We start from the raw sequence: 16,668 nt of genomic DNA, 5'->3' as shown, positions 1-16,668 counted from the left end.
AGAAGTTATTTGAACAAATAATAAAGGAGAACTTCCCCAATCTGGCAAAGGAAATAGACTTCCAGAAAGTCCAGGAAGCTCTGAGAGTCCCAAAGAAGTTGGACCCAGGGAAACACACACCAAGGCACATCATAAATACATTACCCAAGATTAAAAAGGAGAGAATCCTAAAAGCAGCAAGAGATAAGGGGACAGTTACCTACAGAGGATTCCCCATAAGACTGCCAACTGATTTCTCAAAAGAAACCTTGCAGGCAAGAAGGGGCTGGAAAGAAGTATTTGAAGTCATGAAAAGCAAGGACCTACATCCAAGATTACTCTATCCAGCAGAGCTTTCACTTAGAATGGAAGGGCAGAGAAAGTGCTTCCCAGATAAGGTCAAGTTAAAGGAGTTCATCATCACCAAGCCCGTATTTTATGAAATGTTAAAGGGACTTATCTAAGAAAAAGATGATGATCAAAAATATGAACAGTAAATGACAACAAACTCACAAATATCAACAACCGAACCTAAAAGCAAAGACAAAAACAAACTAAGCAAGCAGCTAGAACAGGAACAGAATCACAGAAACAGAGATCACACGGAGGGTTATCAGTGGCAAGGGAGAGGGAGGAATGGGGGAAAAGGTACAGGGAATAAGAATCATAGTTGGTAGGTATAAAATAGATAGGGAGAGGTTAACAATAGTATAGAAAATGATTATGTACAATCCATGGACATGAACTAGGGGTGGGGGAATGCTGGTGGGAGGGGGTGCAGGGTGAGGGGAATAAAGGGGAGAAAAAATAGGACAACTTTAATAGCATAATCAATAAAATATATTAAGAAAACTAGCTGGCTCTTTAGTACAGGTATACTACTGGTAACAATAAAGTCTTTTAAAAAGCAGGCAAAGGATGTGAACATAATTCATTGAAGTAAATACAAATGGTAGGTCAACATATGAATAAATGCTTAATCTTGTCCCTAGAGATGACTCCATTTCTCAGTTGATTGGCAAAGAAAATTTCAATTATGCACTGATCACAACAACATGAAGAAACGGCAACACAATGTTAGAGCAGTAGCTTTGAAACCTCTATGGTAATTCCTACTCCCCACCCCAGGCCAAACTAAAACAATTTTAGACTTCAGTCTTCTTCCTGTGACAAATCTTTTAAGTTGGCTGCTCCAATATCCATTCTCAACTATCTTGTTCTTAGCTGTGTCCACTATCAGGACTGGGAAAGCTATATATTCAGTTTCCCAGCTTGCCTTGCAGCTCAAGATGGACATGTACCACAGTGCTCAACAATAAGATTACACCTAGGCTATGTGGTCTAGTCTACTGCTCCTAGGCTACAAACCTGTACAATAGGTTATTGTACTGAATACTGTTGGCGATCATAATACAATGGTTAAGTATTTGTGTATCTAAGCATATCTAAACATAGAAAAGGCATAGTAAAAATATGGTACACAAGATTAAAAAGTGGTACACCTGCCCAGGGCACTCACCATGAATGGCGCTCGGAAGAGTGAAAGCTGCCCCAGTGAGTCAGTGAGTCAGTAGTGGGGAGTGGAGGTGAAGGCTGGGGACAGGCCCACACTGCTGTGAACTTCACAAACACTGCATAAACAGGCTACACTAAATGCACACTACAAGATCCAATCAAGCACAACAGAAAATAATGTGATCAACACACACACAGTAAGCACAAGTTAGATGAGGCTGCTGCTGGTATAATACGGCATACGGTTGTACAGCAGACATTTTTTGTAAGTAGAAAGAATACATTCTAAAATAGCAGTAGAAAGGTTTATATAGCACATACATTAACCAGTAAGTCATCTGTTATCATTACAAAGTATTATGTTCTGTATGTACATAATTTTATGTGCAATACTTTTATATGACTGGCAGCACAAGTGTGTTTACACTAGCATCACCATAAATGCGAGTATAGTGTTGTTGTGCTCAGAGCTTACAAATCCTATGACGTTACTGGGTGACAGGAATTTTTCAGCTCCATTATAATCTTACGGGGCCACCACTGTGTATGTGACCCGTCACTAACTGAAATGCTGTGAGGTGCTTGACTGCAATAGCCCTTCCAAAAAAAGCATGTGGAGTCAGAGAAGGCAGTTTCCCAAAAGATTCTCAGTGGACAAAATCATGGCTGGACAGGGATTCTCTTAAATCTTACAAAAAAAAATCACTTTCAGAAATAGTTCTTTGCAATAAAGTTAGAATCACCTATACAATTTAATTTATTGAAAAGGAGTATCTCAAGGTGCTAAAGCACAGGTGGCAAACACAAGACCGAATCTGGCCTTCCATCTTGTTTTACCCTGCTCAGCACCTTGTTTCTACCTGGTGGCAGTGCCTAGCTCCTTGCCCCTAGTTAAGGAGTAGTTACATTTATACAGCCCTAAAATTACATTTGGCCCTTTGAGGGCAACCCTGTGAGGCCGATGTGGCCCCTGGTGAAAATGAGTTTGACACCACTGAAACTATAGGTAATTTTAGAAGTCCAACTAAAACAATGTTCTTAACCCTACAAAATAAGCAAATCTAAAGCTTCAGGTCAAGCACTTTACATACGTCAAAAGAAAAACCAGTCCTTGAACAGTTAAATGACAATAACAGTTAAATAACTAATTACAAATATGATCTATAGACTGGCTATTCATAGACCTCCAGGATTTAACTACTTTCTCTTAGTTTTAGGCTCATATTAAACCCACTACCCATATTATTCTTGTTAATTATCTCTTCCACTGCCATCGAGTAGTTTGTAAGCAAAAGCTACAAAATTCAGTTTCAAATTTATTTCATTAACTTAAAAGGGGGACCAAAGTGTGTTTTAAATCTTATTCAACTCATTTATCCGAACATGTTTTCACACAGAAGACAGATACAGGATTTCAAGTAACTTATGGTAGAGTCCATTATCCATTAAAAATAAGCTTTTCTCTTCCACAAAAACTCTGCATTGAAAGGCAAAAAAAATTGTTTTTCTTTTATACTGCATAAACTAGATGCAAACTTCTGATGTAAATTTATTTCATTGTCAACTCTGATGCTGGAGTTGGGAGGCACAAATGTTCAGTCAGTTAAATGATACAAACCGAAAGCTCCTGTGTCTCTCAGATACAAATGAGAAACCTCCATTCATATCTCTTGCAGTAGTATCACATACTTGCTTCTCATACCAAGTCACTTCTTCTTCTTTCCTTTCCCTTTTTTACTTCCCTCTCCTTGCTGAAGACTTTGGTCACCGCCTCCTGTTTTTTGTGTCCTTGTTTTTAGTTTAGGAATCATTTCCGCTGCATACAACATTACTGACTTACCTAGGAACCAGAGGTTGGGGTTAGTGTATAATCTGAGAGGTAAGACACAGAAGGTCATTAATTCAAATACCATAAATTTCAGGAAATTATCACACCACATCAAAAAAATGAGAGAGATTTAACAAGAAAAACACAGCCATGGCCGGGTAGTTCAGTTGGTTAGAGTGTTGTCCCAATGCACCAGGGTTGTAGGTTCCATCCCCAATCAGGGCACATACAGGAAGGAGCCAATGAATGCATAAATAAGTGGAACAACAAACTGATGTTTCTCTCTCTCAAATCAATAAATTAAAGATAAATAAAGAAAAAATAAAAAAATAAATTACTATGAAGACAATAACTCATTCAAGTGGGGGTCTTTGGTGGAGAAAAGTACTGAGAACAATGCTGAAATATTTAAATGAACACAATAAAAATTTAAAGCACTAAATGTGAAACAAAATTTTGGTCCTGGTCTAGTAACTGACTTGAAGATCAAAGGAGAACATATATAAATGTAGCAAAATGGAAACAACCAGCATATCACTATAACTTTTAAGCTATGGAAATACAGAGCCTCTATCTTGCAACAAAAGTCCAGTGCCATTAAGCTATAAAAGGTGTTCCTTACCTGCTCAGGCAATCTGTGAATACACGCACCCTGCTATACACACCACCCACCCACCTCCTCCAGCTCCAACAATTGCCTTCCTCACCCCAACACCCCACACCTTCAGCTTTTAAAGAAAGCTGTGTATCTATTTTCTTCCTGGAAACAGGAAGCAACACCTTTTCAACTAAAGTTTTTAAATCCAAAGTTTGTGGGTGGTTTCTTTTGTGTGTCTTTTGACTTTTAAGATATAGTACAGGAAGATGTCAAACAAGAAAAAATAAAACACTGGGATATACTTGTTCATCACTCCTGAGTCAGAATCTTAAATTTCTGGAAATATCTCAATCCTGACAGGTTTTGGTGTACAGAAACCTATCTATTTCAACCCAGCTGAAGCCAGTTGTCAGTCTGGGGTTATTGTGTCACACACACACAAAACCTCCATTTAAAAAAAATTAAAATATATGTTTTAGAAATAAAATTCAGAGAATGACATATATCCAGAATTAATATTTGGAATATCGATGTCTAGTTTTTAGTTATTGTTGTTTTTTAAGAATGAGAACACTAGCGATAATGCTATAGTTTTCTCTGACCATAACCCCCTGCCCCCACTCCCCATCACCTGCCCTACTTGCCATTAGGTTAATTACAATCGTAGGACTAGGTATTTCCTTATTTTGTCTTTAAACTTATCTAAGTGGTAGCATGCTGTGCACATCTGTGGCTTTTTCCACTAAGTATAGTTTTTTTAGATTTATCAATGATAGAAATTATTAACAGACCTCAGGATCTATAGGATCTGACATGACAATTAACAACTGACAATTTAATAATTTTACACTCTTCTTAAAATAACTGACTTGAGAGACAGAGAGAAAGAAACACTGATATGTTGTTCCACTTATTTATACATTGATCGGTTGATTCTAATACGTGCCCTGACTGGGGATCAAACCCACAATCCTGGCATATTGGGACAATGCTCTAACCAATTGAGCTACCCAGCCAAGGCTATTTTTATACCCTTAACCTGAGAGCAATGACTTCCAGAGGTTTATAAAACATTCACAAAAGAGTATGTTTTGAGAAACCATTACTAGGTTTCATCACATTATGAAATAGGTCCTTAACTTTAAAGAAGTTAGAACCACTGTTTACCTCTCCATCAGTGGTAGTCTTTCTCTAAATTAATCTATGGAACACATATTATTTTTACCTTTCAGAAGATCAGAACCTGTTCTGCAGTACTGAGGAATAACCTACCCCCAAATTTTATTCAATGATTTAAAAAAAGCTTACGTGATGGGAATTGTACGAGACAGAGGCTGCCATCTTCCTGTTTAAGTTGGACCCGGACTCTGCCCCTATATTGAGCATCACGATTCCATTCTCTGGAGTACATTTTATTTTTCTAATATAAAACAAAACAGACTCTGTTTTAAAAAGTTACATCAATGAGATGAGTATGGAAAATAGTGAAAGAAAAAACCATACCATACCTCAAGAAAGACATTAAGTCCAATTGCTGAGCACACATCTTGAATCTCTGTAGCTGTAGGATTTTCAACAGCCTGAACAGTTAAAAAAAACACTAACAGCTTAGCTTTAAGTGGATACTGCAATATTGTTGCGCAAATTATTTTAAAGACTATGATCAAAACATATACCAAATCCTAGGTTTCCTTTTCTCCTAGGTGCAGTTGTTTTCATTGTAATTATAAAAATTTAAAAAATATTCCCAGGAAGAACACTGATTCATATTTCTCTGTCCATCTCCCTTCCAACAGAACATAAACTTCACAAGGCCAAGGTCTATTTTGCTCACCAGTATATTCCCTAGCGCCTTGTATGATACTTGGAACATAGCAGACGCTCAGTGAATACTGGCTAAACAGCTAATACAAACATAACCACTTTGAAAAATTGTTTGGCAGTATCTACTAAAGCCAAATGTATGCATTCATTATGGCCCTGCAATTCCACCTCTAAGTATATATTCAAGAAAAATGCAAAAATATGCTCACTAAAGACAAACTCAAGACTGTCCACAGCAGCCCTGTTTATAATAGCCCCACACCAGAAACCACCCAATTATCCACGAAAAGTAGAATGGACCATGGTATATTATACAATGCACTACTGTATAGCAGTGGTTTTCATTAAGTCAATTTTGCCCCCTAACCAACATTTGGCAATGCTTGGACACATTTCTGATTGTCATAACTAGGGTGGCATAAGGTACTGGCATCTAGTGGGTAAAGGCCAAGAATGCTGCTAAACAATCTAAATGCACAGGTCAGCCTCCACAACAATAATTTATCTGGCTCAAAAATGCAACTGTGCTGCTGTTGAGAAACACCATTACAGAGCAATGAGAATTAAACTTCACTCAAAAATGTGGATAAATCTCATAAGTTTAAAATATGGTGAAAAAAAGACAGACACAAAAATACATAGTATATAATGCCATTTACATAAAATTCAAAAACAAGCAAAACTAATCTATGGTGATGGCACAGTGGTTGTCCTTTATGTGTATATATGTGGAGAGGACAGTGACTGGGGAGGGACATAAAGGAATCTTCCTGGGTGCTGGTAATGCTTTTGTTTTTAAAATTAGGGTGCTGGTTACCCATGTGTATTCATTTTGTGAAAATTAACATGGACACTTAAGATCTATGTATGTTTCTGTATGTATGCTATGTATCAATAAAGTTAAAAACAACTTAATCATTCTCCACATTATCTGAGAGCTTGCTCCCAGAAGCCTGTTACAGTGGCTTGGGTCAGGCATTATTCTAAATCAATGCTTTGGCATTTTCTCTTTTACACTGAGGCAGCAAAATAGACTTTCCTTTACACATTTAAGAAGAAAGTAGGAGATATGAAGTAACACAAAATAACAAATGCAATACTCCAGACCAAGTTACCTTAAATCTGTTGTTGATTGAAAAATGTGATTCTTAAAAATAAATTATGACATCAATTTTGAAAATAAAAAGCTTCAACAAAGACATTTCACTTGGTATTAGGTACTTGACATAAAATTATTAAAATTCAACAACTCTGAATTTTCTGCAGGTTTTCTTTAAAAACTCCAATACGCTCTGGACACTGCATTGTACAGTAGCATAGTTTCGGTTTCCTTTATTTAGAGGAAGATTGTCACAACCTCGGTTTAAATGAAAACCATGCAAATCGTACAACCCTCCCCTCTCCTCATTCCAACCGGGGAGGTTCATGGAGAATCACTTTAAAAAATTCCTTCCGCTATGAATTTGGGCCTTTCTGGTTTCGCCATTATTAAGGAAAGCACCCAAATTCTCGGCAACGGTTCTCTTCAGCCACGAGCCTCGCCCCCCCCCTCCCCACCACCACAATGCAGTCAAGTAAAAGAAGCCTTTGTGGCCCGAACAGTAAAACCTCCCCTTAAGGACCAAATTGTCGGCCTGCTTACCTTACTTATGGGGATTCGCCGGCCCTCCGCGATGGTCTTCTTGTTATTTAAATAAGCTGGATATATACAAATAAACCTGTCACAGAAAAGGCACAGCTGGTATCACTACAGCAGTATTTGCAAACTTCCCTCACTCATTCATTCATTCGTCGTTATCGCGACTGCCGGTACACGCATACTATTATTCGCGTATTTTTTCTTTCTATTGTCTACCTTTTACTTACTTAAAAAGAAAACCTTAACTCACTACTTTAGATGGAAAAAACATCACTTGCGAGAGAAAAATTAAGAAAAAAAGAATGTCCTAACTCTTCAGTTAGATATAGTTAGCTACCTGTCAAAAATTCCTAAGGTAGGCCCCGCTCTCATACACAGAAATACGGGGAGGTATTAAAATTTTTAAAGAACACAGGAAAACCTTCGTGAAACGTCACAATAGCTCAAAAACAAAATAAAACTGAGTTCTCACTTTGTGATTCTGTTACTTAATGTCATGTCCACGTAGCACCCAAAGTCCTTTGCGTCACGTACAGGTACCAGGTAAACCCTGAGCTATCTGAAGTTGGAATTTCAGGGACCCTGCTTAGAGCTTGGTTCGGAGAAACGAACGCCCGGAGTAAGAGGCTCAGAGCTGCGCCAGCGAACGCTCCCGGGGCTCGGGACCGCGGCCCAACGCCCGCGGGCTCGCAGCAAGCCCCTCCCTTCCTCAAGACCCACCTGTCCTGGTCGGCCGGAGTTCGCGACGCCGCGCAAGCCATTTTCAGCTGTACCTACTCGGCGAGACCCCCTGCCAGTACGCCCGCCGGAACTCCGCTTAAGACTTCCCAGACCACCCCATTTCCGGCGGAAGTCCTACCCACCGGAACGCCTACGCTTCCAAGGCTCTTCGCTGTCCGTTTGTTCCGTCACCTGTCGCTCGTCTCCGGGAATTGCAGTTTATTACGTGGCATTTTGGCTCTAACCTCTCGCGATAGGATTCAGAAAGCTTCCAATTCTTTCCCTTGTGTCGTCAAAATGAGACTTGTGGGCGTAGGCACCGTCGCTGAAATGAAATTTTACAGTAGATTGTGTAGTGCTAAGCTACCCTCACCAATGGAGGAGGGCACTGTTCCGGGGTAATGTATGTAGTTCCATGCAGGTTGTTGGAGCAGGCAAGAAAATACCCTGTATGTTTTATCTTGATTCCCTTCTGGGACCAAACTTGACTACACATTTTTAGACTTCTGAAGATCATCTTCTATACTAAAATTCACTATATCTTTGCATAGCTTAGGTTAATAGAAAAGCATTATTTCAGCATTCCTGTGCTTCAGCTGAACACACCTTCTTTTCTGTTATTGGACAGGGGCCTGGCCCTGAGTGGGTCTGCCTAGGGCCAGGCCATAGTGTATGGGTTTTTAATTTTGTGCAGGAAAGATTTCACAACACGAGTCCTGGTGACTATTAAATTTGGGGACAGTAAAACAAGGAGCAATTTAGGGCAGAAGAGGCAACAGGAGAGCCTTAGGAGACCTTGGAAACAGGTTCAGGGGATTAGCCTAGGACAAGTTGCCACTGCCCATTGCCTTGAGTTTACCAGATGCACGCTTGTGGGGGAAGAGGGGAAAGGAAATGGTTTGGGCTGCTCCCCAAAGGGAGAGTGCAGTACTGGGTCCTTTGTCTTGAGACTTGTATCTCTCTCTTGCAGGCAGGAATCTTAGAAAAGGTCTCAGGGGAGGATTTCAGCAGAGTATTCATCAGTTTTCCAGGTGTAACCTTTCAGGGTCATGGTTTCCACTTACTGGTCAGTGGCAGGGCAGGGGTGGTTAGTCATTGCAGCTGGTCCTGGCGTCACTCACCTGGTTTTGCTGCTTTTCTGGGTCTGGAGCTAAAATACTGGGTTGGCCCAAAAGTTTGTGTGGTTTATTCAATGCGATGGCTCTAGTAGTGCTTAGTTGTCTTTAACTTCATTCAAAACAATTCTGTTAGATTGTATTGTTACAGTGTCGTACCAGCATACATTTAAAAATAACATCAAACTTGGTGAACTTTTGTGTAGCTATTTTAATACTGACAATGGAATAAAATAAGCAACATTTTCAGCATATGCTGTATTTCAAGAAAGGTAAAAATGCAACTAAAATGTAAAAAAAAAAAAGATTTGTACAGTGTATGCAGAAGGTGCTGTGACTGATCAAACATGTCAAAAATGGTTTGCAAAGTTTCCTGCTGGAGATTTCTCACAGGATAATGCTCCATGGTTGGGTAGACCAATCGAAGTTTATAGTGATCAAATTGAGGCATTAATTGAGAACAATCAATGTTATACCATGTGGGTGATAGTAGACATACTCAAAATATCCAAAGCAATAAAGTTGTTGGTGAAAGTGAAAAAACTACTGGTGAAAATGAAAGCTAGAAAAAAAACAGACTTTTTGGCCAACCCAATACAACTGAGGCCTAGATGTCATCCCTAGGGAGGTGGCCTTTTGTATTTGGCTATAAATTGCTTGGCCGTTTTGTTTAGCTATTTGTCTCAGTTTTCCTATTCCACTTGTCAAGGAATTATCCTAGCTTCTTGCTAGCCTGCCTCAATTTCCATTTTAGTAGCAGATGCTTATTTCACACCTACAACAGTACTTTATAAAAAACAGGGCAAGGTAAGATGGGCCCTGTATTCTCTTTTACAGATGGAAAAAACAAACTAAACAAACAAAAATCCCCCAAAAGCTTCATTCCACAGAGGGTAGGTAAGTCTCCCATTCACACTAATGATAGCTGATCATACATGCTGAGCTAGTCTGGCTGTGAGCCCCCAACTTTTCTCTGTGCTCTAAATTCTGCCTCTCGATCTTCCTTGTAGTTTATTAGTACCTGGTTAGTTTGGTGCTAATGTAAATAAATAAATATTGTTTCTAAAGTATACAGGATTCCTGTACAAAGAGCTTCATGCAATGACCAAACCAAACCAAATGAAACATTTAGGGCTGAAATGAACCCAAACTTTTAAAAAACATAATTTACCTGTTTTAGGACTCTGCTTTTATACTTTAGCGGCATCATGAAAATTCGAATACCTTTCAGAATATCAACATTTTATGTGCGCATGTGGGAAAAGGGGGAAACGAACAAGGTAGTCTGAGGTTTAATGCATGTAACAGCCTTCTTACCAGGGAGTTGTTTTCTTAGAGCCGTGTCAGTAACTGGACATTAAAAAAAAATTAAAATTGGTTGTTTTCTGGTTCATAGACACTGTGTTAATGATGGAGCTAATATTTTTGAGTGCTCTTCAATGTTAGATTCATAACTTCTACTTAACTCTACACTATTGTTGAAAATACTGTACAAATACAAAGAAAAAGGGGGTTGGGGAAACAGCAGTGCTGTTACTACACTGATTATTAAAGAAACAGTAACCAAATGTAAGGTGTTAAATGCTTGTGCTTGTGGAAAAGCAGTTTGGTTAATGGAGGACAAAATTGGACATGGAAAATTGTGGAGATGATGAAAGGGCTTTAGAAATCAATGGCACTTGTTTTCAAAACTTATTTTATCAAATTGTCTTCAATTTCCTCATGCCATTAAATTCAACCAATCAACTTTGGTTGAGGCTCTTGGGTAGGGCTAGGGTTCATAAAGGTGGAAAGAGAAGATAGAGGTTGGAAGAGAAATTTTCGTAAGAGAGTTGAGTAAGAATTGAAAGCAGCAGGAGGAAAGAGGTTAAAGAAGAGATGCACTGTGTATGTGTATTTTTTTGGAGGGGCTGCTGGGTATCTAAGTAAAATGACCTGTGAGCTTTGACAGAAAAAGTGGTAAGGGGAAGAAACTGGCAGATTAGATAGTGTCTGTGCTACAGATCACCCATTGGCCTCGAACTCATCCAGGAAGAGCACACTGAGAAGCTCCTATGAGCCAGACACTCTGAGAGGTGCTAGGGATACAGATATAGATAAAAAAAATAACAACTCTCACTCAAGTTTCTAGTAAGTCTAAATGATGAGGCTGACATTCACACAGCTCAAGCTATAGCAGGGCCGCCCCAGCCAGGCCCTCAGTTGAATCCATCAAGAAATTCAGGCATACTTAGGTGTATCTGACTCAGACCGTCTGCCTATTTCACTTGTCTATCACTGTGTAACAAAGCATCATTCTGAAACAATGTTTTAAAACAACCACAATCATGTATTTGCTCATAAAACTTCAGTTTGGGTAGGGCTCAGCAGGATAGCTTATTCCTGCTCTGTGTGGCACCTGCTGGAGCTGGACCATCAAAAATGACTTCTTCACTGTTATGTCTCTCCTTGCTGGGATGCCTGGAAGGGCTAAGGGGGCACTTCCCTCTCCCTGTGCAGCAGCCTCCCCATAGGGCCAGGTTGAACTTTAACAAAGGCTCTCTCCTTGATCAAACTGTAAAAAGGTATTTCTGAGTCCTCTTTTTGACTAGGCCTTGATGTCAGCTCCTGTTTCATCTTCAGCCTGCCTAGCCTAGTTTTAGCAAGAACGCTACTGAGTTAAGTGTAGGGGTTTCTCCAGAGAGAGAGAACTAACAGGATATGTAAGAGGAGTTTATTCTAGGAACTCGCTCATGCTGTTATGGAGGCTGAGAAATGCCACAATATGCCATCTATACGCTAGAGGACCAGGCAAGCCAGTGGTGGTATGATTCAGTCTGCATCCAAAGGCCTGAGAACTCATGCTGTAACTCCCAGCTATGACTGAAGATGGCTGTTCCAGATCAAGGAGAGAGAATGACTCACCCTCCCTCTGCCCTTTTGTTTTATTTGGGCCCTCATTGAGTTGGATGATGCCTGCCCACATTGGTGAGGGCAGATCTTCTGTTCTCGGTCTCTATTGATTCACATGTCAGTCTCTTCCAGAAATATCTTCACAGCCAGAAACAATGTTTACCAGCTATCTGGGTAGCCTAGTCAAGTTGACAAATACCTTTAGCCATCATAGTAAGTTTAGCAAGAGTCCTCCCACTCTTGATATCTGATCACCCTCATTATGTGGTCAAATTCCTCATCCCCCACTTCTGATGTACAGATGCTTCTCCACTTACAATGGGGTTACTTCCTAACAAACCAATGATAAACTGAAAGTATCATAAGTAGGAAATGCATTTAATACACCTAATCTACTGAATGTCTCAGCTTAGCCTAGCCTACCTTAAACATGCTCAGAACATTTGTATTAGATTACAGTTGGGCAAAATCATCGACCACAGAATTTATTTTATAAGGTGTTAAATATCTTGCCCTGGTTGGGTATCTCTGTTGGGTGGAGCATTGTCCCATGCACTGAAACATTTTTGGTTTGATTACTGGTCAGGACACATACCTAGGTTGCAGGTTCAATCCCCAATCAAGGCACATATGAGAGGCAACCAACCAATGTTTCTCTCACATCGACGTTTCTCTCTAAACATATCCTTGGATGAGGATTAAAAAAGAATACCTTGTAACTTATTATGTGGATTGTTTTTGCACTGTCACAAAATTGAAAATTGTTAAATTGAACCATCATAAGTTGGGGATCATCTGTATAAGTCCTTGGCCTAACTTCAACAAGAATCCTGTTAGGTTGGTTTAACAAGAATCCTCATGCTCCTGATGTCCCCTCTTAGTAATTTTTCATGCATTGACCTCCTCGCTCTGCTCTTTCACTATAAATCTCCAGCTCTTTGCTGTGTTCAGAGGCGAGCCAATCTCTCTCCCCTGTTGCAATATCCCTACTGCAATAGTCTTGAATAAAGTCTTGTTTACTATTTAACCCTTGTCAAATAACATTTTTATATTTAAAGTGTACACTTTTATTTGGTTTTTATTATTTTATTTTTCAGTTATAGTTGCCATTCAATACTATATTAGTTTCACATGTACAGAATAGTGGTTAGACATTTATATAATTTATGAAGTGATGTACCCACCTGGCACTATACATATTACAATATTTTTTATTATATTCCCTATGCTGTACTTTACATACCCATTGCTGTTTTGTAATTGCCAATCTGTACTACTTAATCCCTTCACCTTTTCACCAAGCCCTTTAACCCCTCCCATCTAGCTACTCTCAGTTTGTTCTCTGTATGTATGAGTGTATTTCTAGAGTAATGGTTTCCTCAACAGCTTCCTCATAGCATGGTCAGTTCACAGTTTCTTACATGGTGGCTGGCTTCCAGCAGTTTGCAGTGTAGAAAGTTGTCAGGCCTTTTTGATGCCTGGTCTTGTCATTTCCTCCGCATGCTATTGGTCAGGGTAGTCACAGGGTCAGCTCAGATTCAAGGAAGGGGTAAATAGACTCATACTGCAACAAGCATGTGGGATGAGAGATATTGTACCTTCTTTGGAAATATGATCTACCATACTGTTGGAAGTCAATTTCTACATAATGCTGAGAATTTAGAATAACTACTTGATGCCAGGACAGGGAAAAGTTCATAGTACAACATAGTGTTTATGACTAAGATTTATCTACATTCCATACACAGCCTCTATCTTGGGGTGGGAGGGTAGATGATAAGTAAAATTTGAATAATGAGATTGCTTCATGAAAAGCCCTAAAAGCAGTATTGCTTCAGTACTCTTACAGAATATGTTACTACCACATTGGAAGACAGGTGTTCTTCCCACTTCTGGAGGGACACAATACAATGCAACTTCGAGGCATCAGAACTCCTGACGATACAGTTCCCACTAAGATTCTGGCTGGTCTCTGATGGAGACAGTCATTTCAGTAGGTATGCTTCATTTGAACTTGGCATCCACTCCAAACTCTATATTATGGATTTGTTTCTGATCCTGCAAAACTAGAGAAAGAAAGTGATGGAGGAGCAACAATAACATGAGAACATTGAGATGAAGACTCAAGATGGAAAAGATTCAGTGTTAAAAGACAGGGTTGTGGGAAAAAAGACAGTAGGGTTCATGCAAGTAGAATTTCTTTATTTCAAGGATAAAACCTACAAACACCAGGGTAGGAAATAAAAGTTAGCTCTAATGGAAAAAATGTCAGACTGATATTTTAAACTCTTAGCCACAGTAAACACTAGAAGAGTTTTGAGGAAAAAAGAACTATGGCCAAAGTTGTGATCCAAATTTTCCTTTGTATGAGGGTAAACAAAAACAATTTTAAAGAAGCAAAGATAGCCCTAACCAGTGTGGCTCAGCGGGTTGAGTGTCATCCCACAAAGCCCAAAGTTGCTGGTTCGATTCCTAGTCAGGGCACATGTCTGGGGTGTGGGTCTGGTCTCCAGCTGGGGTGTATGTGAGAGGCAACTGATTGATGTTTCTCTTGTACATTGGTGTTTCTCTCCTTCTTCTCCTCCCTACTTTCCACTCTCTCTAAAATAAATAAGTAAAGTATTTTTTAAAAGTAAAAAACAAAATAAAGAAGCAAAGACTTAGAAAGTTTATTGTCAACTTTTTCTGGGGGAAAAACTTTTTAAGCACATACTTACTCCAGCTAAGCCAAATTATAATAACATGAAAAGCTGAAGAAAATGAAAGATGTGTAATGTAGGGGAAACAGTGGTGAACATTTTAATTTACATTTAGATTTAAATAATTATTGATGTGGTGAAGCTAATTGCAATCTTAAGAAAAATTTGTGAAAATTAAAAACATGAATACATTGATACTAGAACAGAGATTTTGCAAAAAAAAACCTGAGGGTTTCAGCTAACAAGTGTAGGCCTCAGTTTCTATAATCATTTTAGCCACTGCATCACTAGGACTTTTACTGGCCCTGCCACCTGACAAAGGACCTTGACTTCTCACCACTATGCTACCTCCTCTTTCCCTTTGTGTCCTCCCCATCTCAGCTCCTCAGCCCCCCGCCACTCCTGGAAAACCCCAAGGACCCCAAGTTCCTGCCTCTCTTAAGAAAACCTATGATGCCCTGGCTGGCGTAGCTCAGGGGATTGAGCACAGGTTGTGAACCAAAGCGTCACAGGTTCAATTCCCAGTCAGGCCACATACCTGGGTTGCAGGCCATGGTCCCCAGCAACCGCACATTGATGTTTCTCTCTCTCTCTCTTTCTCCCTCCCTTCCCTCTCTAAAAATAAATAAATAAAATCTCAAAAAAAGAAAACCTATGAAAATTTATTTAACCCTCCTTTCACCTAAACTCCAGGCTTAGCTTTCAGATCCCAAACCCATCAAAGGTCTTCAGCTAAAGGAAAGGACCTTCTGAGAACCTCAGGATCCACCCATTTTACAATGAAGTTGTGGTTTTAAAGAATACCACCCCCCCCCAAATTTTTTTCAACAACAGAAACTTATTTTTCACAGTTCTGGGGGCAGCGAAATCCAAGATCAAGGATCCAGCAAGGCAGGTTTCAACCCTTCTTTCGGCTTCCAGGCAGCCCACCTTCTTGCTGTGAGCTCACATGAGCCAACTTCAGTGTGTGAGTTGAGGTGCGGGTGGGTGAGGGAGAGAGAACACTCTGATGTCTTTTCTTATAAGGACACAAATCCTGTCAGATTAGGCCTTTGTTCTTTATTTTTTAAATTAAATTTGTCGGGGTGGTTAATAAGATCATATAGGTTTCAAGTGTACATTTCTGTGATACATCATCTATATATTGCATTGTGTCAGGCCCTCACCCTTACGATCTTACTGGGAAGGCCAAAAAGTCTATTTAATAAAAGACACATTTTTCATTTTCATCACTAACTTTATAGATTTGATTAGAGTATGTCAGCTATCTCCCATGTGGTATAACCTCAATTTTTCTCAATTAATGTCTCGATTTGATTGCTGTCAACTTCAACTGGTCTACCCGACTGTGGAGCATCATCCAGTGAGAAATCTCCAGCATGCAACTTTGCAAACAACTTTTGACACATTTGATCAGTCATAGCACCTTCTCCATACAGTGCACAAATTGTTTTTTGCGTTTCAGTTGTGTTTTCACCTTTCTTGAAATAATAAAGCATGATATGCCAAAAATGTTGCATATTTTCTTCCATCTTCAATATTAAAATGGCTACACAAAAATTCACCAATTCTGATTTTTTTAAATGCACGCTGACAATGACAGCTGTCACAATACAACCTAACAAAATTGTTTCAAATGAAGTTAAAGACAACTAAGTGCTACTACAGCCATCTCATGGGATAAACCAAATAAACTTTTTGGCTAACCCAATATTTTACCTTACTTCTTTAGATACTCCATTACGAAACAGAGCCACTGGTTCCATGATTTTTGTTAATTTTTGTATCTGTAATTTTCATACATTTGAAGCTATATCATTTGATATACACTCAGATCATAACTGATATTTTCTTCTCTT

At 39.3% G+C, this 16,668-nt stretch overlaps 1 protein-coding gene and 1 long non-coding RNA gene across 2 annotated transcripts; both read right to left on the bottom strand.

Annotated features, from left to right (window-relative positions):
• Positions 1-2,797: 2,797 nt before the first annotated feature.
• Positions 2,798-8,230, bottom strand: SRP19 (signal recognition particle 19). The gene is made up of 5 exons (XM_028508313.2): positions 8,104-8,230; positions 7,387-7,462; positions 5,429-5,500; positions 5,229-5,340; positions 2,798-3,334 (listed from the first exon to the last, which is right to left on the bottom strand). Exons 1-5 carry the CDS (start codon positions 8,142-8,144, stop codon positions 3,201-3,203), a joined length of 435 nt encoding a protein of 144 aa, XP_028364114.1. The 5' UTR covers positions 8,145-8,230; the 3' UTR covers positions 2,798-3,200.
• A 6,517-nt stretch (positions 8,231-14,747) lies between these two features.
• On the bottom strand, positions 14,748-15,652 carry LOC118499511. Its single transcript, XR_004902009.1, has 2 exons — positions 15,462-15,652; positions 14,748-15,257 (listed from the first exon to the last, which is right to left on the bottom strand). It is a non-coding gene; the product is annotated as an uncharacterized LOC118499511 (long non-coding RNA).
• Positions 15,653-16,668: the final 1,016 nt, after the last annotated feature.

This window comes from Phyllostomus discolor, chromosome 3 (genome assembly GCF_004126475.2).
Source record: "Phyllostomus discolor isolate MPI-MPIP mPhyDis1 chromosome 3, mPhyDis1.pri.v3, whole genome shotgun sequence".
Classification (NCBI taxonomy): Eukaryota; Metazoa; Chordata; class Mammalia; order Chiroptera; family Phyllostomidae; genus Phyllostomus; species Phyllostomus discolor.
Note: the sequence above shows the minus strand (reverse complement) of the source record. Positions and strands in the feature narration are given on the sequence as shown.